The following is a 23,082-nucleotide window of genomic DNA, read 5'->3' as shown; positions in this document are numbered from 1 at the left end:
AGACAGTCCCTGCACTTGTCGCTTACTTTATGTGCACAACTAAATCATTTTCCTGCAATATTAAATAAATGTTCATGTATGCATTATTGCATTCTTCACCCCAGTTTTAAACTTAAAGTGTTTATTTTCATAAAAAAAAAATGTTTGAGAGCATGGATGTGAATGTTAAATGTTGCTGCAGTGCTTGATGACAGCAGATAAATATGGACTTACTGGATGTTTACACAGTTGATGGACAGCCGAACTTTTTGATTACGTTTAGGTTTTAGGTAGTCGCCATTTTGATTTCCAAACCTGACTATTTTTATGTATTTTTTTCCCATTTGGTCCTTGGACTCCTGAATAATAATTTACACCGTGTCAACACAGCCCTCCCAGCAGCAGCAGAGCTAGCCGCTGAGTAACACGGCTGTGTAAATGACATTGCAGCCGGCGGAAAGGGTAGTATCGTTAAGCTAACAGCGCAGCCCTGAATAGGCTGCAATGGGCCTCCGAGTGACCTGACAACCAAAGTCGCCGAGTTGCCGTTCAGCTTCCAGATGTCCACAGATTAAACAATGGCTCAGAGGTAACGGTGGTATGTCTTTTTGGGAGTTTAACATGTGTAGCCCAACGTAAAGCCTGTTCAAGCGATCAGAAGACGGTGACTTCAAGCTAGGTCTGAATCAGGAGCACGTCGTCCGACCACCTAGCCCCTCAGCGGCGATAAATAACTGACCTATATTAGCTTTAATCTGAATGTGGTTTGTCTCCAGTAAGAATTTTTTTTTTTTTTTGGGGGGGGGGGGTTGTTAGCAACTGGCACTGCTTGCTTTGCTAGCGGGCTGCTTTACGATCTGCAGTCAAGGTAAGTGAAAGTGGTTAAGGGAGACACAGTGATAAAGGAGACAAGTTAACGTGGAGTTAAATGCACGGATTCGCTATCTAACACAGGTCCACGCTGATATGACTGTTACCCTGTTATAACTCAAATCAGCTAACAGCTCAGAGTAACCGTTTACAGCTGCTCTTAGGACGCCTTGACAGGCCTGTCACGGTTATGCAGTTGTATTAAATTTTAAAATCCACAGATGGCAATGACGAATCTGTAAACCCAGATTCCCGAGACACCTGTTTATCCCCTGCGTGTTTATTCAAGAGATGTGTACACAAGGGTGGCGTACTCCGACACCGTTCAATGTTATGCAACTACTTTTAATGGTCTCTAGATATGTGTAAGTTATTTCCAGCCATATTTTGTGCTGTAAAACGATACGCTACCCTCTTGTTTTCTCTCGTTGACGAGAGTTTGTTTGTAAACATAAAGAGATAATGGACTCTTGATGGATGCTTCGTACAAAGTGTGGTCTGATTTGGTTTAGTTTGCGGGGTGGGGGTGGCTTAAGGTGAATATTTAAAGCCTTAACAAAGCAAGCAACATTTCCTGCCTCTTACAATATTCAGCTGTCATCACCACCACACCTAGACTCAAGTTTGCTAGCTCCCAGAAACCTCCCATACTCAGGCATTTCTGTCACCGAAGGGTCAGTGTGTGCATCTTTCTTATCTCCAGTCATTCTTTGCTGATGCAAGTGCATGTGTGAGTCCCTTCCCTAAGCAAAGTGGTTAATGTTAATACACGAATGAGCAGCAGTAACTCAATTACAGATGCATTGCTTCCTGTTCTTTCCAGAGAGGAGTCCAAGCCTCTTAGCCTGAGTTCAGCCCTTCATCTAGCTCTCAAGAAGGCAGAGGCGATATTACCGTAAATGATTCTCCAACATTTGTTGTTCATTTTGTTGCTTCCCATTTTTGGGTTGAAGGCAACTCTGCTGGGTTGGTGCCTCTGGTGTTTAGAATGAGTAAAGTGGGTGTGTTTCCACCTTCGCTATACTCAAATGAATATTGTCTCTGATGTACAGGTTGCACAGTGTCTGTGAGGCAAATGGCTCTTTAGCAAGATCCAACTGAGTATACTTCTCCTTGTCCAAATGTAAGCATTCATAAATAAATTAAACTAAATCAAAAATTAACTTTTGCATGCATTCTACATCATCCTGTTGCTTATCTCTGCACCACATCCTCTTTTGCTCAACAGCAGAGTGTATGCTACGGTGACGTCAGTCATGTTTTGGAAGTTTGATTTACACACATCTTCTCATCTGGAGGCTTTACTGGACAAGGAGGATGTCACTCTCGCTGAGCTCATGGATGAGGAGGATGTGCTGCAGGAGTGCAAGGCCCAAAACAGGAGGTCTGTTTAATGTCTACTTTGGTGTAGCTGCAAATTATTACCACATTTCGCATAATCAATCACCTTTGCTGTAATGCTTACTAAATTAATACGTTGTGCTTTTTATGTCACCGTTGTGGTTTTGCAGGCTTCTTGTGTTCTTGTGCCAAGACCAGAGCATGAAGGAGCTGGTTCGACTGATTACTACAGAGCCTCCTACTGGTGTAGAGGAGACAAAGCGCTTCAAGTAGGTCCTGTTGTGTAGAATATTCTAATGTAGTTTATTATATTCAGGGTAAAAATATATTCCTGGTGCTGCACTACATTATATCCGTTACCAGCCACTTTGTAGATGAGCCTGAATTTTAAGAGGATTCAGATTTGCTTAAAAAAATGTTTTTAATCCGACTAAAAGAACACAAATGATTCCCTTAAATTAGCAAAACTATTTAATTGCCCGGTTGCCAGCAAACCAATGAAAGTCCTGTCCAGATAATTTTATCTTGTTTTGTTTTTCTTTGAAGTGGAAAATATAGCAATAATTTTGTTCCTCCATCATTTTACTGCAATATATGTCCATGCCATTTACAACAGGTATCCAAATATAGCATGTGAGCTGCTGACAAGTGATGTGGGAGTGATCAATGATAAGCTGGGTAATGAGGAGCCACTGCTGGAAAGCCTGTATGCCTTCCTGGAGCAGCCATCCCCACTTAACCCCCTCCTGGCGTCCTTCTTTAGCAAAACTATTGGGAACCTCATCACACGGAAGACTGAGCAGGTAACACACATGTACACTGCTACATCAAAAGGGCATGCTTAGTAAAGATGACGGTTGCATTTTTGTGATGTTGTTTTCATTTAATAAGTCTGAGGCAAGTTGATGGAAAATACTCACAAAAAATGTACTTTCACCCAAAATTGTTTTAAAATTCTGTTTCTTTTGAGGTGCCAACATGCATGGTTTGTTTTACCCTTTTAGTGTCCGAGTTGATGATTTTAGTGTAAGATTGCTTGTTTATGAAGCAGCACATAATCAAAACTGTCCTGTATCAGAAGGGAATTATTTTAGTGAACCATTATTGTCCAAAACAACTTAACTCAAAAATGAATGGCTGGACTGCAGCTTATATAGTCTTCCATTTAACCTCCTAAGACCTGAACTCTTCTATGGCATGCATTTTTAATTTCTCTTTGATATTTGGTCACATTGGGGCCTGATGAATGTCAAAACAAAGAATTACCAGATTTTTTTTAACCTTATTTTTGTTTTTAAGAAAAATCAGAGCCACATATGAGGATATTCGTTTAAAATTTTGATAGAACAGTAGCAGTATAATGTCCTCGTAAGTGGATATCAAGCCCTTGTAGAGCAAAATTGAGTATTTTGGTCTACATAACCCAAAATGTGATGTCCACATATGTGGACGCCAGGTCCTAGGAGGTTAAGGCTAACATTCCTGCTTGTATTAAGCCAACTAAAACATAAAGAAAGCTTATTACCTCTACATTTCATTTGCTCTGAACTCTGTATATATTTGTGTGTGTAAATAGAAGCTTATTTGATTCTGATGTGGGGTTTCAGATTTTTTAGAGTAGCTTTTTAAGACTTTAAGTAAGGCAGCTATCTCACCTATCTCATGACCATAAGGGACAGTCACTGGGGCAGGGGGCTAACCCAGTTGTCACCGGGTGAAACAGGGTACAACCTGAACAGCTGCTCATGATGAATTGAATCATAATTGAACTGAATCTGAATCAGAATACTTGAAATTATGTGGTTATAGTTGCTCCAACGCATTAAGAACAGTAACAAATTTAATTAAACATTACAATATATTACAAAGTTACAAAAAATAATAATAAGGCTGTAATATATATAAATAGCTCAATTATAAATATTCCAGTATATAACACAAATTAAATAGATATGGTTTAAACTGAGGTGCCTCTCTTACCAAATTGTAAAACGTTGTTATTTTCTCGTCTCATCCCAGCCTTGAAGTTAAACAAATATTGCAGTGAAGATGGCGTAATAGAAACATTTGTTATATAATCATCTGCATTTGTGTGTGTGTGTGTGTGTATAAAGGTTTATCTGTCTTTGTACTACGGTCTGTCACCCACAGTGTTAGATTTTATTGCATTTCAAGTTGTACTGCTCAAATAGCAGTATATCGTTTGGGAAATAGTGTCACATTTATCCAGCATGAGTCAGTCTTGAGAAATAATACCACTTGTTTGACAGCAAGCTCCTTATCCTATTCTTCAGTTTCCTGTTTTGTATAATCATTATTTTCTCTGCTTTCTGTACTGTTTAGGTGATTAGTTTCCTGCAGAAGAAGGATGGATTTCTTTCCTTGGTCCTGAAGCATATTGACACGTCAGCCATGATGGATGTGCTCCTACGCCTTATCAGCTGTGTGGAGCCACCGCCTCTACGACTGGAGACACTTACTGTATGAGACAAATAGACCCACATTCAGAATTTCACATAAATCTGATTTTTATTTTAATTTTTTTAATTATTTTGTGTCTAGTTGTAAAGCAATATTTTTCTCAACAGTGGCTGAATGAACAAAAACTGGCCCAGAGACTCATAGAGCTCATTCACCCTGAGAGGGATGAAGAGGTAGTGGAGAATTTCATAGTTTTTAAATTTAACAAATATTTTATTTTTGTCTTTAAAAGTGTGCCATTGCTATTATTCACAACGAAACCATTCATAAGACTGAGTGTCCAGATGTGATTGTTGTTTGTTTTTTCCCCTACACAGAGGCAGTCAAATGCATCACAGACTTTGTGTGATATCATTCGTCTGAGCAGAGACCAGGCCAGTCAGCTCCAAGAGATTTCACAGCCTGACCCACTGCTGACTGTGCTTGAATCGTAAGTTGGAAAGACTCACATGCACGCAAGTTTATGCTCTCTAAACAGGATGCAGCGATACTAACGTACTCCGTTTTGTTCATACAGGCAGGAGTGCGTGGAGCAGTTATTGCAGAATATGTTCTCAGGAGAGAGAACTGAGAGCTGTATCGTAAACGGGATTCAGGTTCTTCTGACCTTACTGGAGATCAGGAGGCCTGTGTAAGTGAGAAACCTCGAACAGTTTCTAACAGTGTGAAGCTATTCCAGCTATTCCTTACAAAGCTCTCTGACAAGCCTTCTCATTTAAAATTTGGGCATTTTATTCTCTTTTTAAACATTTGTTAAAGTTTATTTTATATCCCTATTTATTAAGCCTTCCCAACATCTATTTTGAGTTTTCTGTTTTTGTTCCTCTGTCTTTATGGCAGGGTGGATGGTGTAATGGATGCTCAGGGATTTGAGAGAAGCTACACTGTTAACAGCAGTATTTTATTGGCCATCCAGCCACACTTGATACACTTCCACCAGCTACTTCTGGAGCCACCCAAGGTACATAAACAAGTCTATCTACGATGTATGATAATGTAGCCACTTGTAGGTATTTAAGATTGTTGTGTGAGAGTTTCCATAGGTGAGAACGGGCTTTTAGGAAATCAGGTATCGATAAATTCAGTCTGTCCACATACATTTCATTTTGTATGGAAAATCAGGAATCCCCTGTGTATTTCATCAAGGTGTTCGTGCTCAGTTTCAAAAATGATGAAATTGCGCAGTATAAAAGTGCAAGCTCTGTTAGCTCAAGTCATGCTGCATGACGCAGGCTTTCATTTGCTTGCTCCACCAGCCTCTTTCTTTATCAGGTATGTTTGAGTCTCTGCTGTTTACATGCCATTGTTGTACAGTAGTCAGACCTGTATAACAAAACAAAAACCTCTAGATCATGTTTCCCCAAATTCCTCTGCCTTTTATCCGTGTAGCGAGAGCCTATGCTGACGACTTTGGGTGTGCTGGAGGAACCGCTGGGGAACACGCGTCTGCACGTAGCCAGACTAGTGGCTTCTCTGCTTTATACCAGCTCTGCTAGCCACGCAGTCGTAGCACAGGAACTCTGCAGACTCAATACACTGAACCTCCTTCTGGTGAGAAAATCTGCTGCCCTTTTAACAAGTTACTTATGTTGAGAAAACATTACGTGTTAAATGCCCCTTTGAAAAATACAGGACCTGTTCTTCAAGTACACCTGGAACAACTTTCTGCATCTCCAAGTGGAGCTTTGTGTTGCTGCTATCGTCCGGCCCTGTGCCCACGAAATGAGACTTCAGCCTGGCTTGGTTACCCAGGAAAAAGTCAAGCCTCATCCAGATGCATCACCAGAACAGGAGTTGAACGAGACCCCGACTTCTGAACTACCAGACAGATCTGAAAACTCTGCTCATAACCTAATGGTGACTCATGTGAGTGTCTCTGCTTGTATTTGTGAAGTAGAAGGGTTGATCTACAAGAATGGACAATGTGGCATCTCTTTGGGAATAAATAAATAACTCATTGACTCAATGTTTTTGTTTCCCAAGTTGTTTCAGCACTGCCACCTTGTCCAAAGGATTCTAGAGGCTTGGGAAGAAAATGATAAAATTCAGTAAGTAACTTTGAGATCTTTACATGAATTAGTGGTAATTGGCGGTAATCTCTGGGTTTCTCCAAGTGTCATATCTATTTGTTCAGGTCGGATCGTGGTATGAGACGAGGCTACATGGGGCATCTGACCAGGATCGCCAACACAGTGGTGCACAATCTGGAGAAAGGCCCGGTTCACACCCAGATCAGTAGCCTCATTGCAGGTGTGTATGTGTTTGTGGACACATGGACTCATTTCTGTGTGGAAGAAAGCAGTAACTACCACCATTCACACCAAACTGGCTTATGGCTTTCATAATGCTGCTGTTGTGTGTTTGCATGTAGAGCTGCCAGAGGACTACAGAGGGCGCTGGGAAACCTTTGTAGATCAAACGCTGTCTGAGACCAACAGAAAGAACACCATAGACCTGGTAAATCCTAATTCGTGCACATCTGTAGAATTAAGAACCTGTTTTTCATTACACACACATTCAGAGTTTTAAGCACTGCACAAGTGTTGATCTTTCCATGTTAAGGTTGGCACTGGGAACCCTCGTCCTTCCTCAGAGGATGATATGGAGAGCCCTTTCCCCAAAGAACTGACAATACAGCAGGTATGCACACACACATAAGCACATATTTAAAATATTTCTTGCTTCTCTTATGGGCTGTTGTGCTGTAATTATATTTGTTATGATCTGTTTTTAGGCCTTTTCAGACTACCAGATCCAGCAGATGACAGCTAACTTTGTGGATCAGTTTGGCTTCAATGATGAGGAGTTCACTGACCATGATGACAGCATTGGGTAAATTAGCTGACATTTTTCTCAAGTGATGGTGTATTCTTATTTCACTCGTGTGTGCTGAGGGTGTGAATCCTGGTTCTTTTTGCAGGGCAACTTTTGATCGGATTGCAGAGATTAATATCAATATTGATGCTGGCCATGACAGTGTAAGTTGATTTTAAAGGGGTTTTCTTTATTTCTTTAGGCTGTAAATATTTTTGTTCATTCTTAACTATACATCGTTTGTTTGTTTGTTTTTAGGCACTAAAGCTCAGAAATTAAACCTGACAGCTAATTCTTTTGTTTGTTTTTTGTGCAGGCTAACACAGCTGTATTTGAGGCTTGTTCCAAAGAGAGGATTCAGCCCTTTGATGATGAGGAGGAGGACATCTGGGAGGAGAAGGAGATTAACTATGCAACACAAGCCAAGTCCCGGAACAGGTAACCACATGGCTTTGAATAAAGATGCTTTCAACATCTTTATTATTATCATTATTTTGCTTCAAAATGATGGTTAAAGTTTTGTATTCTGTGCAAATTTCATATGTTTCAAGGTTTGGTGGGTCACAGTCCTCCCAAAGCCAAGCAACCAGTAAGACCTGTGATATGACAGAAACTTGTGAGAGCTCCAGCAGAGCAGCAGACTCAGACTCTGACAAAGGAGAAGACCCTAAATATGATCTGGACCCTTTCGCAAGTCCAGACCAGACCGAGGCAACAACGAGTGAGATATGATATATCGTGTAATCATGTATATGTGTTTTGCCGTAGTTGTGTTTTAGGTCTAAAGCAGGTTTTAAGTGTCACGTGTCATGTATGTATGCTCTTTTTTTTTTTTCAGGCACTGGATGGGTAGCAGACTTTGGAGAAGTGAATTCAAAGGCTCCTGCAGCAGGAGCGGGCTTCTCAGCCTGGGACACTCCAGTGTCTCAGCCAGCTGCAACAGAGGCTGAGGAGAAGGGATGGGCCAAGTTCACAGACTTTCAGCCTTTTTGCTGGTGAGTTTGGGTGCATTATATCTAAGGAGAGTTCATTGTCTAAAAAGCATCTAATTATAATTATAAGACTATATATCTTGTGGCGATTAATATTTTATTTCAAGGAAATGCTAATTTGGCATCATTTATTTTCTATGATAGAAATATGTACTTTTCAGTGGAAACTCAAAGTAAAACTAAAAAAAAGTGTAAATACCATGTGTTTTTCTTTTTTTAAATATTACAAAATTAAACAAAGATTTTCCTCCCTCCCCAGTGACATGTTGTTTGCAGTGGTAGTGCAAAGGAGAACATTTGTGTTCAAAACTAACGACAAACCATTTTAGTCACATGACCAGTGCAAAGCAAAAGCACTGTTAGGACATGTTCGCCAACACTGTGCATAATTTTTCCATTTGAAACTATTTAGATCGGCTCTTGAAAAAAACAAAAAACAAAGATACAGACTTCAAGTTTTTTCCATACAGTGCACATTCTGTTGTAGGCTATTCCAATCACTATAAACAGCAAGTCCAAGGCAGAGCTTTGCTTTAGAGATGTTATATCTTTTTGAGACTTTATTACTTTTCTCTGGATTTTTGATCTGGATTGGTGGATTCTTTAAGAGGTGAAGTAGACAAGGTATTCATTATCAAAGGTGATAGCTAATAAGCCTTTCAACATTGATGCATCTGTCATTAGTGGCAGGGTCACTGTTGACAGCATTGTGGGGCAGTACAGATTAATAACATTAAAACTTTTGTTAGATTAACATATTAACTTGTGTTAGTTTAAATCATTGAAAGCTTGAGCTGTTGTGGGGAACACAAATCGTTTATGCGATTTGGCTTCTACTCTACATTCGCATGCAGTGCCATACTGTGTTCTTTGCTAGCTGTTGTGAACAAACTGAGTGCCTTTTCCTAGTCATTGATTTTGCATCTGATTTTACAAGTATCACAGGTAAACAAATACAACCTCCACATACAAAGGGTGTGTGTAGTTTATTAGATGCGGCGCATTTTCTCTCTGTTTTATTATCTGTGTGACTGATGTCCAGCAGCTCTGAAACGGGCCCAAGATGCAGCTCACCTGTGGACTCAGAGCTCAGTGGATCAGACATCCCCAAACAAAACCAAAACCGTAAGTAGCCTCAGAATGACTGACTGTGAATATTTTGTAACACTTCACTCAAACATAAAAAAACTACAGAAATGGTAAAAAGTCTCCACTGTATTTCTGTTCAACTCCATATATCATGGTCCACAGGAAGGATATCTAAATGACAAGGCCTCTAACATCTCTATCAGTCAGTTGGTTAACTTTATGGCAGGTAAGCTTTTCAGATAACCATGCATCAATATTACAAACTGTTTCTTTCCTGTTAATCTCAACAGCATGTGTGTGGAGTGTTTGCGTGGCAAGGAAAGCACCACTAGTGGCATCAGACAGCTCCTCCTCCAGCAGCTCCGACAGCGATGAGGAAGAAGCAAAGACAGAATCCACATCCAGTGAGACGGTCACCACAGAGACCATCACCACAGGTGCTGGCAAGGAGACCATCCGGCTCACCGTTGACGCCAAAAATGAGAGGGCAGTCTTCAGCAGGTGCACATTCTCTCACACAAATAGGGAGCTCCTGTTCTGTCTGGTGCAGTGTGCCAGGTTTTGATAAAGCCCTCCTTTCCCTTTGCTCTCCTGTACAATTTTGCTTCCCCCTTCTCTGCTTTTTTTCTGATTATCCTCCTCCCCCTGTTTGTTCCCTCCTTTCTCATCTCCCCTTGACTCCAGAGTATTCAGACCTGCAGTCAGACGGTATGTTGTGCTTGAGGTCCTGTGCTCTGAAGTGTGGAATGCTTCCTGGAGTTGTGTTAAGGATTTAAGATGTGTCTTGCTTGTTGCATTTAACAGGATGAGGAGTAATGATTCCTTATGCCATAATTCAGGCCAAGCCTAATTCATAAAAAAGAAAATCCACTAACTCCAACCTGGTGACTTGTAGAGTCTCTGTATTCTCTGTGATTCTCAAACATTACAGAAATTCACTGTGCATTTATAAAAGAAAAGATGGTTGACTATTTGTTACCTTACTTGTTTTATACAGTATAATGATGAGAGAAGAGTACCATATTAGTGCTGATTGTAATGATGTGATATTTTGGTTTTATTTTTAATCATAACATTAGGGCTCGATATGATTTTTCATTCAGAGAACCTCACCACTAACAGTCTGTTGGATAGCATGCTATGAATAAAGGTTGCCACCTATCCAATTTATCAACATCCTAACAAACCAGTACATTAGCAAATTACTAACAGTGCACCAACGAGCATGCTGGAGTTAAATCAGTCCCGATCTGAACACAGTGGTCAGCGGGGACAGAGGCCACAGATCAGAGCAGATGGAGACAATTTAGCAAGCAGCAGAAAGGAGCATCTACAGTACTCAGTTCAGCTGTCACTTGTTTTCTTAGCTAAAGCTGTAATTCTTGTTTTGTTTTGTTTTTTCAGCGACGTGCCAGTGGAAGGGCTCGCTAACGATAAAGAAAGTGGCAAAGGTGAAAAAGGAAAGCAACATGGGAACAGTTCCAGCCCAGTTACTGCTGATTCAGCTAACCAGGCAGCTGCTGTTACACAGTAAGTTTGCATTTGTGTGTTTTGTATAGAGATGAATAAAGGATGGATGAGATCACCAAACATTGCATTAGTGATTCATCCCTGTCAAAGCACCTCTTTATGTGAGAGCTCTTTGACGAGTCACCGCACAACCTGCGCACATTTCTGACCTCAAGAACAGAGGTGTAACCTATCATATCTAATTGGCTGCATTTCTTTTTGATTTTTCTTAGAAGCTTTAAGGAGTATTAAATCATGAATGTTTTATCTACGTCCAGGGCAGCCAAAAATAAACCATTATACATCACTTACAGGACTGTTGTGGTGATTTACAATTCCAGAAATGGGAGATTTATGGCCTCTTTGTTGAATAATTTAGTTTCTGTCATATGAACATACAGCAGCATTGTATAGGCTGTAGATGGATACCCTGTTGTATTTAAGCAGTTTTTTCTTTAGTAAAAGTTACTGCACCCCAAATTACAGTTAGAACAACTTAAAGTTTATGAAGTATGTAAATGGTACACATTTTTCTTTTTAAAGATCTATTTTTTAGAGACAAGTGCAATATAGCTTACATGCTGAAGGAATATGTTGTACACATGCAACCTGCTGAGCACTGAATAAATCCCAGTTGCAAAGTTATTACATGTATTCACCATGCGATGCAGAAAATATATAAATTAATTTAAATTTTTTATTTGAAAATTTGTATAATATATAAGCATAATTTAAATTATACTTGGTTCTAATCTTTTGTAATGACCCCTTTGCACAGCTGGAAAATCACTTAATAGAATACAGGTTGGTTAAGAATACGTATTCAACAAATAAAATTAATTTCACTTTGATCTGGCAAAAAAACTACAGGGAGGCCATAAGAGGATGTGGGGAACAATGTCAGAACTGTTTGTAAGGATATATTTTTAAAGGTTTATAATGTTCAGCTGCCATGTTAGAAACAAACAGCAGCACATATTGTAGAGTCCAAGGAATGGTGCATTTGTGATGGTCATGAATTCACAAGATTAAGATTTTTCTGCAGCTTTACGATTGAATTTTATTTGCAGCCACAGTGCATATTATAGTTCATTTTCCTATTCTCTTGTCAGTTTTTTTTTTTTTTTAATATTTTTTAAAAATTGATTTCCTTGTAGATCATCTCTCCTTCCTTTAGGTGAAAATATGGGCTAGTGAACAAATAGACTGTACATAAAAGATGTACACACCCATCATGATATTACCTGTTGGTTTTGGATTTAAAGCCTTGGTGTTGTGCTAAGGTAATGATAACAAGCTGGATTTCCAAATTTGAATGGGCCAGTGTCGTTTGACATGCATAGCAACAGTAGCCACAAAGAAACCAACTCGTCTGAATTCTGTCTCTTTTTTTGTTGTTGTTTTAACTGACAGAGAGATGCAGTCCCCCGCTAATGGACCGGCCTAACGAAGTGGTGCAGGAACACACTTCATACCTGATCATTCAACACACAGCCACGCCACCTTTGCTTCCTGTTAGCAGTCCATCAATACCCTCGTTTGTGTCTAAAAGACATGTAAGTGAATGGAAGATCCTTAGTGCAGAGCTCGAGCAGTATTTATAATGGATACCAGAAATCAACACATGGGTACTAGTGATGTCTCTAATGCGCCTTCATGACATCATTACAAATGAACCGCTTCAAAAAGAATTGTGTGTTTTATAAAAACATTTCATTGTGCCAGGCACACCAAAGCCAAACTGTGTTACATACGAACTTTTTCAAGATGAATTTCTTTCCCATTAAACTTGGAAATGTAAACACCTTTATCTGTCGGGATCTGCTGATGTGCCAGCTGCACTTTTAATGTTAAGAAAACACCCTATTCTGAAATTTGACATTTTATTAAATTAAGCACCGGGATTTCAGATTATTTGGGTCTGTCTGCTCTCCAGGTATAAATACGGTCCAGTGGATTTTTTTTTCTGTTTTCTAGGAGAGCATTTGACTGTTTACACTTTAGTAACAAAAAGCATTCAAATAATCAGCCAAGATTACAGACGCCAAGATGCTTGCAAAGCTAGCTAGCCGCCATTTTGTGTTCAACATTTCAGTCTTCGTGCCGGGCAGACAGGTCATTATAGCAAATATGCGACTTATCTGATCGTTTCTCAGTCAAGTAAGTTTTTATCTCCTTGGATCACATGACGCGCAAGTGCTCTCTATTTGTTAGTTTGGAGCATTGGATTTGGGGGCCTCGCGTGTGTCACTTCCTCCTCCTGACAGATTCAAGTAGTTTAGGGGTACGTGTGTGCGTGCGTGTGTGTGTGTGTACTGTTGTGTCCATGTGTATAGACGTGTGTGCCGGCGTGTGTGTTTGAGCTCTGTCTGAGGTACAGAGTATGTTTCTCAGGTCAAAGGAGAGGTATGCAGATAGAAAGAAAGCACACCTGTGTAACACACACGCAGACACACAGTGCCATACACACACACAAGTGTACACAACCATATCTAGATGCAAAAAAAAACAAAAAAGGAAAAAAATGGCAGCCCACATATAAGTTCATACCACCCTCAGAGCTGTTTAAATGTAATATTGTGAAATTTGAACCTGTATTAGGTTGTGGCTCTTCTTGGTAATCTGTAAACGTAATATAAATGTAAACAGTATATATATAAACATCATATCTATTTTTGGAATAAATCCAGTGTACGGAAAGGCGGTTGTTTTGCAGGTTGCGACGTGTGTATCGTATGTGTGTCGTACTGTCGAAATGAGGCAATAATGATGTCTGTGTTTCGGTTAATAGGCCAGCATCAGTTCATGTTTCTTTGCTACATGCTTCCTACATGGCAGTTTAGGAGTGTGCATGCTGTGAATACGATTTGGTTGTCTGCGGTACGTCTTCCATTTTGTTTACTTTGAGGATGATTCTTGTTAATGACAGCTTGGGTCTTTTTTTTTTTTCTTTATTTCCACCATGTATCAATTTTAAACCCATTTTGCATAATTTAAATAGTCAAATTCGGGGGAAAAATGATGATAAACAATAAAATAGTCCCTGTACTGCTTTTTGATCATATCGTTTGTGTACACATGTGTTTCCACTGTAACAACGATGATTAATTTAAACTGGATCTGAACAAATGTGTTAGTTAGAGCAATAATAAATCAACAGAAGCACATTAGGCACATATTTTTATAATCGGTAAATTAATGTTGCCTAATTTAGCTGCTCCATTTCCTGCTTTAACTTCATTTTGGATTTTCAAAAGACTGGTCAGACCAAAACGCTTAAATTTACTTGGCAGATTAGAGGTGCCTTGTGGAGTTTACTTACAAAGGAAATATTGTGACCTCAAGTGTCATTCACCAAAACCCATTGTTCTCTAAGAAACGTCTGGAGTGCATTTCCTTTTGCAATGCATTCATTGGTAGATATTTCAAATCCAGCATTGTTTACATTCTTGTTTACTTGGTAGCAGTCTTGTTCTTCCTGTCGATCAGTGTAGTGTCTGCAGCCACTTGCAGGAATGTGTAACATTACTCACATTCTTGCACAAGTGGAGCAATGGCAAGACGTAGAAAAAGGTGCGATAGAACTGCTAGAGGCCGAGAATTCCCGGGGGTGAAACTTGAGTCAGTAATGAAAATCAACATTAGTTGCAGCAACACCATCAGTGCTCACTGAGGTGGCACACCATTAAGTTAGCTGTCTGATCTTTCCTGCTTCATCAAATCTATACTTGTTATAAACAGTTAACCGGTTTAATCCAGTCTGGTCATAATCAGATTACATTAAACAACACAATACGTAAGAAAACGTGACCCAAGTTGTGACGTACTGAATTATCCTTTAAAATCTGCGTGTGCCAGACAGTCATCCTTTACGTCATCTTTCTCCTCGTCTCTCTCTTTCTCAGGGTAGGAGTCGAATTAAATTGCATTTAATACCTATGGAACGATTCTCTGAGATTGTTGTATTTATTTTAAAAGCACTTTTTCAAGAAGCACTTTTTGGTTTTTGGTTTTTTAATTTGGTGGCGCTAAGCGCCCCTACGTAATTCCCTCCCTCAGAGCGATGGGAATGTTTGACTTGACGAGTGAATCACATAGACACTTTAGAATATCTTTTTGTAGTTGTTTTTTCTTCAATGCTTTCTGCCAGAGTGTGTCTTCCCACCAGTGTACAACTGGGTTTCATATCTGTGAAGTAGCCTCTTTTCTTGCAGTGGTCTTAGAGGTGTAGATTTATCTGAAGCAGCCTTTGTTTGATCCCTTGCTCATGTTTTTTTTTTTCTTTGTGAATCATGTGATGGAGTTATTAGCTGGAGAAGAGAATGCCACAAGTCAAAGAAAGACTTTGAAGATTCGTCTTAGATCACAGCTCTTTTTCTTCCTCCTCTGCTTTTATCTGTTCACCGCTTTGAGCCGTTTGAAGTGAAACTGCACAGAGCTAGCACCGCTTCGTTGCCAGGGTTAAAAGAGGAAAAATAGGGCTGCGTTTGTCAGGGTTGTTCACATGGTCAGAATATGTCATCCCACCCGTCACTAAGCCTAAGCAGTGCTTCTGGCCTATACCATTTGTGTGTATGTGTATTTAATGTGTGTTTGTGTGCCCCCTTCAGTTTGAGAGTGTTTTAGCTACGGGTATGTTGTCACATTATGCATAATGGTACGTTGCATTCATCTCTAAGTGCCATTAAGTTTGCACATTAGCCTCGTTCACCTCTTTTTGGGCATTCGCTGTATTGCACAGTGTGTGCCCCAAACTTTATAGAGAAACAATGGGTGTGAAGTTGTTACTTACCAATTACTTATTATTTACACTGAGACCATTTCAAAGTTTTTCTCACATTATAGCTTATTATTATATTAGGGCATGTGTGTGCAGATGTGTGGGGGAGTGGTGGGAAAAACAGCCGTGTGGTTAAATGCCTTTTTTTGTAAAGCGGACTGATGCTGGTGTCTTTGTTTTTGGGTTCTTTTTTTCATTTAGAGTAATGTGTCTGTTACCTGTTGTCAATTTAGCTTGTACATTCAGATATGAACCTAATAAATATGTCAAAGATAAATACTCTGTTTGTGTGACGCTTACTGTAAAACCAATGTAAAACACACACACCACACAGTACACAGAGCGAGAGAGAGTCAACAGGACATGGTCTTTGGAATATGTTTACCTTAAGGGCAGTTGAACAGGTGGATTATGTTGCGTGCCCGTCTCCCACACCTACAATCAGTGCTACACCCTCACAGTGTCTCCCCTGCTGCAAACATGAACCTGCCTGTCAGTTAGATGTCAGTGTGCTGCAGGCATCAAGTAAAGTTGGTTCACATAACAGCTGAGAAGGACCTGAAGAGCCTTCATTTGTGCTCATTCGCTTCACTTACATTTCAGTTTTTCAGCCTGTGGTCCTCTCTATATGTAGCTACCCTTTTACCCGTGGGTGTATGGCTTCATTCCTGAGCTTAGATGTTTGTCATACTAATCCTGGAGCACAGATACTGTTAAGTCTTACGAGGTAAGACTCTTTTCTACCATTCTCCCTGCCTTCTTCCTTCCTTCCTTACTTTTGCACCAAGGGAAAAAACAAACAAACAAACACCTTTTTAGGTTTTGATCCACACCTGCCTGCTCTCTCTGCGCAGAGTGCATGAAGGAGAGAGTGTGTTTGCAGTGGGTGGAAAGGGGAAGAAGGCGGAGTTGTGTTTTTGTACTTTTAATGGGTTGTGGAGAAACCTGCCTGTCTGCTTGGAGCTGGGAGAGGAGGAGCCTGTGGGGTGTGGGACTTCAGACAAAGGAGACATAAACACACTGACACTGGATCACTGGAGCAAAAAAAGAGTAGGAGACGACTAAGGGAGACGATCTCTAACTCTTGGACTACTTTTTTGCTATATTTTGGAGAAAAAAAACTTTATGTAAAGGAGATTTTTGAGGGGGGGTGATACCTTGGATCGGTTTGTGAGCTGAGACATGTTTGTGTTGGAGCAGTGGTGGCCATATGTTGCCCAGACTGTGTAGAAGTGTGTGTGTGTGTGTGTGTGTGTGTGTGTGTGTGTTTGGGATGGAAAAGTGGGGCTGGCACGATCAACATTTCTGCTCTTAGCTTCACGCCATGGGGGGGTGCCATAGTTACCCCTCGGCTAAAGAAGCAGACGGGAAGACCCTTCAGCCTTCTGACTTCAGCAGTGACAAATTGTAAGTTATATCTCTTTTTCTCTTCTTGTTGTTTTTTTTTATTGCATTTCTTTGTTTGTCCTGTCAATCTTTTACTACTTCTGTGTTTTTGATAGAACAAACACTCATGTTAAAAAGAGGACAAAAGTTATATCTGTTAATGGTGTGTAAGAAATGTGACTAGAAAGCTGGCTGCACATGGTTTACTCAGGAATGTTCTCCAGATAAGACTGTGTGCGTGTGTGTGTGTGTGTGTGTGTGTGTGTGTGTGTGTGTGTGTGTGTGTGTGTGTGTGTGTGTGTTACATATTTGCCTGATGCCATCAGTGACGGTGGATTCCTCTAACAGCGGGAACACATTATGAGCAGCAGTTAAAACTAATATGAGGAAAGGCATTGGGAAAATGTGTTTTATCTGAGTTACTAGGCAAATGTTTGCCTCAGGTTAAATCTTTTACAGCCAGCTCGCTGTAGCGAAGAGAAACCCGCTCATGGACAAAGTAAAAGTGGACAGATGGCCGAGTGCAGGAGAGCAGGGTCACAGAGGAGAGTGTTTACACAAAAAACACAACATGACAACTAGCTTTGGGTTCTTTGTGTTTGTGTGCTGACAACCTGTAGCCAAGAGAGGGGGTGACTGAGTTAATGTCAGTGAGCTGTAACAGAGCAGGATGTGAGCAGCTGAAGTTCCTGTGGACATTAGGAAAGTTTGTCATGGCTTGGCAAAGCTTTGCTCGACTGTACCTTTGCACAGCTAATGTTTACATTGATTTCTGACACTCTTCCTCCCTTTCTGACTGCTCTGACCTTTCACGTTAGACAAAAGACCTCCTGTTTAAACCTTTACACAAATGATCCCTGGCAGCCACCCTCTCTCTCACACACACACGCACACACACACGCTCACACATTTATACAGGGGGGAGTGAAACCCCATGGAGAGTACTGTGTTTTCCTTATCACAGCAGGCAAGGTCATACTAAGTAAACCCTCAGCTGTTGCGTGTGTGTGTGTGTGTGTGTGTGTGTGTGTGTGTGTGTGTGTGTGTGTGTGTGTGTGTGTGTGTGTGTGAAAGAAAGCTGAGTGTGACAGCTGCCTGATCCACTACACTTTTAATATTGCAAAGTCTTGACTAAAAGTCTGAGTTAGTTGCTCCTGATCAGAGCAGGCTATCCTGCATCCCTGCTTTGAATAAAGTCAAATTCTGCTGCCAGGTTTGACTCTCCATCACACTGTAAACATCATGCATTCCCAGTATTCTCTATCTATATTGTCACACCTTCCTGATTAATAAGCCCTGTCTGTAGCTTATCAGTAGGTGCAGTATATAAACCGATGTAGGAAAAAGAGATGTTTTCCCAAAGAGGGTTGGCCTCAGCACTCGGCTCTACATTATCCTGAACAATCTTGCTCAGTTATTTGCTTTCCAGCATTGACCGCTGCAGCAGTCTGCTTCATTAACAGCAATTACGCTGGCTCTGAATTGACTGCCTTCATTACATTAACTGCTGGTGTATTGGATGTTTAGGTCTGCAGTCACAGCAGTGCTTGTATGTTTCAATGTGTGTGTGTCAGCCAACACAGAGCAAGATAGATGAAAGAACTTAAAACATCTTATCTACTGAGTGCAGCAGCAGTCATTAATCCACTGACCCGTTGGTCGTTAGACATTTTAGCGATATTTTTCTGTCTCCCACTCTTTCTGTGTCGGCTTCATTAAATCTGAACTGTCTTCTCAAGGGGGATTAATAACAATAACCAGGAAGCGCGTCCATATCTGCAGCAGCAGTATGTGTGTCAGCGGATCACACACGCAGACATGTATGCCCTCATAGCTCTGCCGCCTGGCGTCGACAAGGCAGAGTGGCTTGCCAGCAACAGTAAGTAGTAACAGATTTGTGTTTGGACTCATTTCTCTGTAGCTCTTTAACTCCCAACACTTTTCTTCTTTCTGCAAAAACAAAGAAGAAGAGAGAACAGCAATGTGCGCAAGATATAATGTTGCTGTGCTTATTTATTTTTTTCCAGCTGTGGCATTTTTCAAGCATATAAACCTGTTCTCCAGTGCGCTATCAGAGTTCTGCACTCCCAGCACATGCCCAACCGCCTGTGGACCAGGCAACGCGTAAGTTACTCAGTATTATACTGCAAATTGTGGCACCGTATGCAGATACAAAAGCTGTTCTTGATGTATATTATAATAATATATTCATATTATATATGGGTAACTTTGTAAACTATATCTGTTGCAGTCATTGGGGTAAACTGCAAGCAATCAGCATGTGCTGAAGTAAAATGTCCAAGCTCCTATTAGTCTTGTAAAAGAAAAAAAATGTTTATGTGAATTGTTTTAAAAGTTAGTTTTTCGATTTTTCCCCAACACAACTGCCAGCAAACGGCCTTTTTGCTAACAGCATTAGGAGAGCTTGCATGAGGTTGACCTTCTGAAAAATGTACTATAATCAGTCTTCAAGCGGAGCTCTGAGCAGCTTCTCAGTCTTTATCAGCCCACGAGTGCCATCACAATATTTACCCTTTAAAAAAACATCAAGTACGGATTCTGTTGTTTCCATGTTGTGTAAACTTTTAGTACGCTTTCGTCCTCAGGGTTTATGTTTGGACTGATGACCATGGCAGGAAGCTTAAGTGCTCTGCTCCACTTTACTTTGACTATGCCATGTCATACATTCAGGACCTACTGACTGATGAAGACGTGTTCCCTACAAAAGCAGGTAGAGTGCATTTTCATTGTGTGTTACCTAATTGCACGGCATGTTCCAGTTTCAGGTTTAGTTTTAAACTGTCACCTCTTCCTCGTTTCTCCAGGTGCAGAATTTCCGACAGGCTTCGTGTTTATGGTCCAGAAGGTGTTTCTGTTGTTGTTCAGGACAATGGCTCACATTTATTGGTCTCACTACACACAGGCCCAGCAGGTGGGTCTGCACCCGCACCTCAACACGCTTTTCATGCACCTGACGCTCTTCTGCCGGCACCATGAGCTGCTGGATCCAGAAGACACTGAGCCACTGCAGGACCTCATCACAGCTTTGGGACGACAAGGGTGAACTTAAAGGGCAGCCGCAGATATTGTACAATCACATCATTGCACGCTTATTTATTTCTTAAAGCTGATTGTCTCTCACCACTCTGGGCCAAATTTAAACGTATTCCCCAGTATAGATTTTTAAAGAAAGCTTTATAAGGAGAACATTGCAAAGAAACAATGCTCCTGTTGTTCTGTAGAATTGGACTGAAGTGTATGACTGTTGCATGCTTTGTTTTGTTTTGCTTTTGTAACATAATGGTGCATTATTTTACTTTGATAAGGTCAAGATCTTCAAGGTCACTTAACCAAAAAAACCCAGTTAGTGCCATTTTTGTATTTTGTGCACCGTGCAAAAATGCTGCATCTACATCTTCATGTATTTTAGAGTACTTTGTAATAAATATTTGTGAGCCATTATCTGTACAGTGGAACTGAAAAGCATGCATACTTTATTTTGGAGAAATTAGTGAATACAAAAAAGTGGGAAGAATTGATTAAAGACAGGGAGGGACTTTGTGTTTGATCCTGAAGTGCCTGCTGGTGCTGTTTTATTTAGCATATTTTCAGGTCTTTGGTTTATAATCAGCGCCACCTGCTGCTAGTAAAGGAATCCAGCATGTATCACATTTTCCCTGCACCATCTGTAAATGTTTGTTTACATACTGGATTTATGATTAAACTGACTTATGAGAGTTAAATGGTGGTTTTTCAGTTTTAATGTAAGGGTGTTGACAAAACATCTGGCTGCACTGGTTCTTTCATTACAGATGTGAACGCCGTTTGAGGCCCACAAAGCTAAGGGATCACTTACTGTAAACACTGAATTGTATGAATATTTTTATTGTTTCTTTTCAGAGTCGTCTTTTTTCTTTTTAGTGCTGCAAAACAAATAGAAAATGTGCCTCTTCAAGATACAAACTCTACTGTACATTCTTCTTGGTTAACAGCGTTGTTTCTGGGAAGTGTCAGGCCACTCGAGCCGCACTGCATTAAATGAGCCTAACGGGCCCTGTGCCTATTTGCATATTTGGATCTTAACAAGGTTCCAGGTAGAGTTTCAACATGCAACAAGAAGAAATAGGAGTGAGACAAAACATTTTTTTTAAGCATGCAATTTATTGAAAACAAAGCTTAAACTGAATCAAGCTGTTTGATTTCTGTTTTGGGGGAGTTTACAGGGTTTTTTTAAGGTGTGGTCTTAAACTTTTGATCAGCCGTAAAAGTTCTAAACATTAACTCAGTAATGAGTAGCTCCACCGTTATTGTTGATCACTTCAAAAAATTGTTGCGGCATGCTTGATGCAAGCGTTTCCATGAGGTGAGTGGGAACATTTCTCCAAGTGGTGAAGAGAGCCGCAAGAAGGGCATCTACTGTCTGGTACTGTTGCCCATTTTTGTAAACTTCCCTAGCCATCCATCCCCAAAGGTTCACAGGGAACATGCAGGATGGTCCAAAAGAGTGATGTTATTGTCCTGGAAGAAGTCCCTTGTCCTGCGGGCATTGTGTACTGTAGCGCTGTCCTGTTGAAAAACCTAGTTGTTACCACACAGATGATGGCCCTGTCATGAGGGATGCTTTCTGCAACATCTGGACAAACCCAGCGCCCGTTTGATGCCCCTGCACCACCTGAAGCTCCTACTATTACTAATTATACGTAAGGATAATTAGTAATTTAAAAATGATGTGCTTACCCCTGATGGCATATATGTCAGCTATGCTTCCATTAAACAATAAGCTCTCACCTCACTGCCTCCACCTCTTCTATTTATTAACACTATTTATTTACATATTTCTATTTTTACCCGATTGTATATTTGTACATTTTATATATTTTTTCTCTAAATACTGTTCATATGTATATAGTGCTGCAGAAACTCTGCGCCCCCCACCACGTTTGCACCGAGTAGGAAATGCTCTGTATGTCATTATAGTGACAATAAAGGCATTCTATTCTATTCTATTCGATTCTACTCTGTAGCTTCCAGGTCATTTGAAAATCTGTGTTTTCACCTCTTTTTCTCACACCTCATGCCCCAGATACAGACATAATCAGGATATATTATTGCTTGGCTATTTTTATTTAAAAAAAATTTTCCTTTGCCCAATATAAGCATGTAGTCCTATATTTCTCCACAAAGAGGCAGCAAAAACCACTACATTTTACCGACAGACTTAAAAATACAAAGAAATTTGAAAAATGATTAACCTAAAAGAAATGTATTTATTCATTTCATAACTTCATTACTGAACAACACTGTTGCAAAAAATGATTAAGCTCTCATTTCAACTGCAAATTCTGTTCAAATTAAAATGAAAACATGCCTCTTTCATTATACAGGGTGGGCCATTTATATGGATACACCGTAATAAAATGGGAATGGCTGGTAATATTAAAGTCCTGTTTGTGGCACATTAGTATATGTGAGGGGGCAAACTCCTCAAGATGGGTGGTGACCATGGTGGCCATTTAGAAGTCGGCCATCTTGGATACAACTTTTGTTTTTTCAATAGGAAGAGGGTCATGTGACACATCAAACTTATTGGTAATGTCACAAGAAAAACAATGGTGTGCTTGGTTTCAACGTAACTTTATTCTTTCATGAGTTATTTACAAGTTTCTCTTTGTTCACAGCCATTGACATGTCGAAGAGGTTAACACGTGAGGAGCGGAGCGAAATTGTGTTGATATCTGGTGAACGCAGTAACCGGGTCATTGCAGCAGATTTCAATGCAAGACACCCTACGAGACCACCCATCTCCCATGCTACAGTTAGCAAACTGCTTGCTAAGTTTCG

The 23,082-nt window shown here is 40.3% G+C and overlaps 2 protein-coding genes across 4 annotated transcripts; both read left to right on the top strand.

Moving 5' to 3' along the window:
* The first annotated feature begins 278 nt into the window (after positions 1–278).
* On the top strand, positions 279–16,102 carry ppp6r2b (protein phosphatase 6, regulatory subunit 2b). Of its 3 annotated transcripts, none has more exons than XM_063479761.1 (25): positions 279–568; positions 1,902–1,972; positions 2,078–2,233; positions 2,361–2,459; positions 2,807–2,993; positions 4,534–4,671; positions 4,779–4,844; positions 4,989–5,101; positions 5,189–5,302; positions 5,512–5,632; positions 6,061–6,222; positions 6,304–6,537; positions 6,655–6,719; positions 6,806–6,921; positions 7,043–7,128; positions 7,234–7,311; positions 7,406–7,503; positions 7,592–7,649; positions 7,802–7,923; positions 8,037–8,206; positions 8,324–8,480; positions 9,520–9,602; positions 9,857–10,067; positions 10,971–11,096; positions 12,489–16,102. In XM_063479761.1, exons 3-25 carry the CDS (start codon positions 2,106–2,108, stop codon positions 12,520–12,522), a joined length of 2,766 nt encoding a protein of 921 aa, XP_063335831.1. In that variant the 5' UTR covers positions 279–568; positions 1,902–1,972; positions 2,078–2,105; the 3' UTR covers positions 12,523–16,102. The 3 variants fall into 3 exon arrangements, with proteins under 3 accessions (XP_063335831.1, XP_063335833.1, XP_063335832.1); XM_063479763.1 differs by having other exon boundaries at positions 9,523–9,602; positions 12,489–16,101; XM_063479762.1 differs by lacking the exon at positions 279–568 and adding an exon at positions 779–847.
* Positions 16,103–16,848: 746 nt separating this feature from the next.
* LOC134631434 (MOB kinase activator 2) lies at positions 16,849–20,558 on the top strand. The gene is made up of 5 exons (XM_063479765.1): positions 16,849–17,262; positions 18,981–19,120; positions 19,269–19,365; positions 19,848–19,972; positions 20,067–20,558. Exons 1-5 carry the CDS (start codon positions 17,180–17,182, stop codon positions 20,303–20,305), a joined length of 684 nt encoding a protein of 227 aa, XP_063335835.1. The 5' UTR covers positions 16,849–17,179; the 3' UTR covers positions 20,306–20,558.
* The last annotated feature ends 2,524 nt before the right edge of the window (positions 20,559–23,082 follow it).

This window comes from Pelmatolapia mariae, linkage group LG7, assembly GCF_036321145.2.
Source record: "Pelmatolapia mariae isolate MD_Pm_ZW linkage group LG7, Pm_UMD_F_2, whole genome shotgun sequence".
Classification (NCBI taxonomy): domain Eukaryota; kingdom Metazoa; phylum Chordata; class Actinopteri; order Cichliformes; family Cichlidae; genus Pelmatolapia; species Pelmatolapia mariae.
This window is presented reverse-complemented; position numbering and strand designations above follow the sequence as displayed.

Excerpts from the sequence above, each read along its gene's own strand:
- ppp6r2b (XM_063479761.1), top strand. The coding sequence starts at position 2,106 with ATGTTTTGGAAGTTTGATTTACACACATCTTCTCATCTGGAGGCTTTA. Across the intron at positions 2,460-2,806 it reads GAGGAGACAAAGCGCTTCAA|GTATCCAAATATAGCATGTG; the intron begins GTAGGTCCTGTT and ends CATTTACAACAG. Across the intron at positions 7,924-8,036 it reads CAAGCCAAGTCCCGGAACAG|GTTTGGTGGGTCACAGTCCT; the intron begins GTAACCACATGG and ends ATATGTTTCAAG.
- LOC134631434 (XM_063479765.1), top strand. The coding sequence starts at position 17,180 with ATGGGGGGGTGCCATAGTTACCCCTCGGCTAAAGAAGCAGACGGGAAG. Across the intron at positions 17,263-18,980 it reads GACTTCAGCAGTGACAAATT|GGGGATTAATAACAATAACC; the intron begins GTAAGTTATATC and ends TGTCTTCTCAAG. Across the intron at positions 19,366-19,847 it reads GCCTGTGGACCAGGCAACGC|GGTTTATGTTTGGACTGATG; the intron begins GTAAGTTACTCA and ends TTTCGTCCTCAG.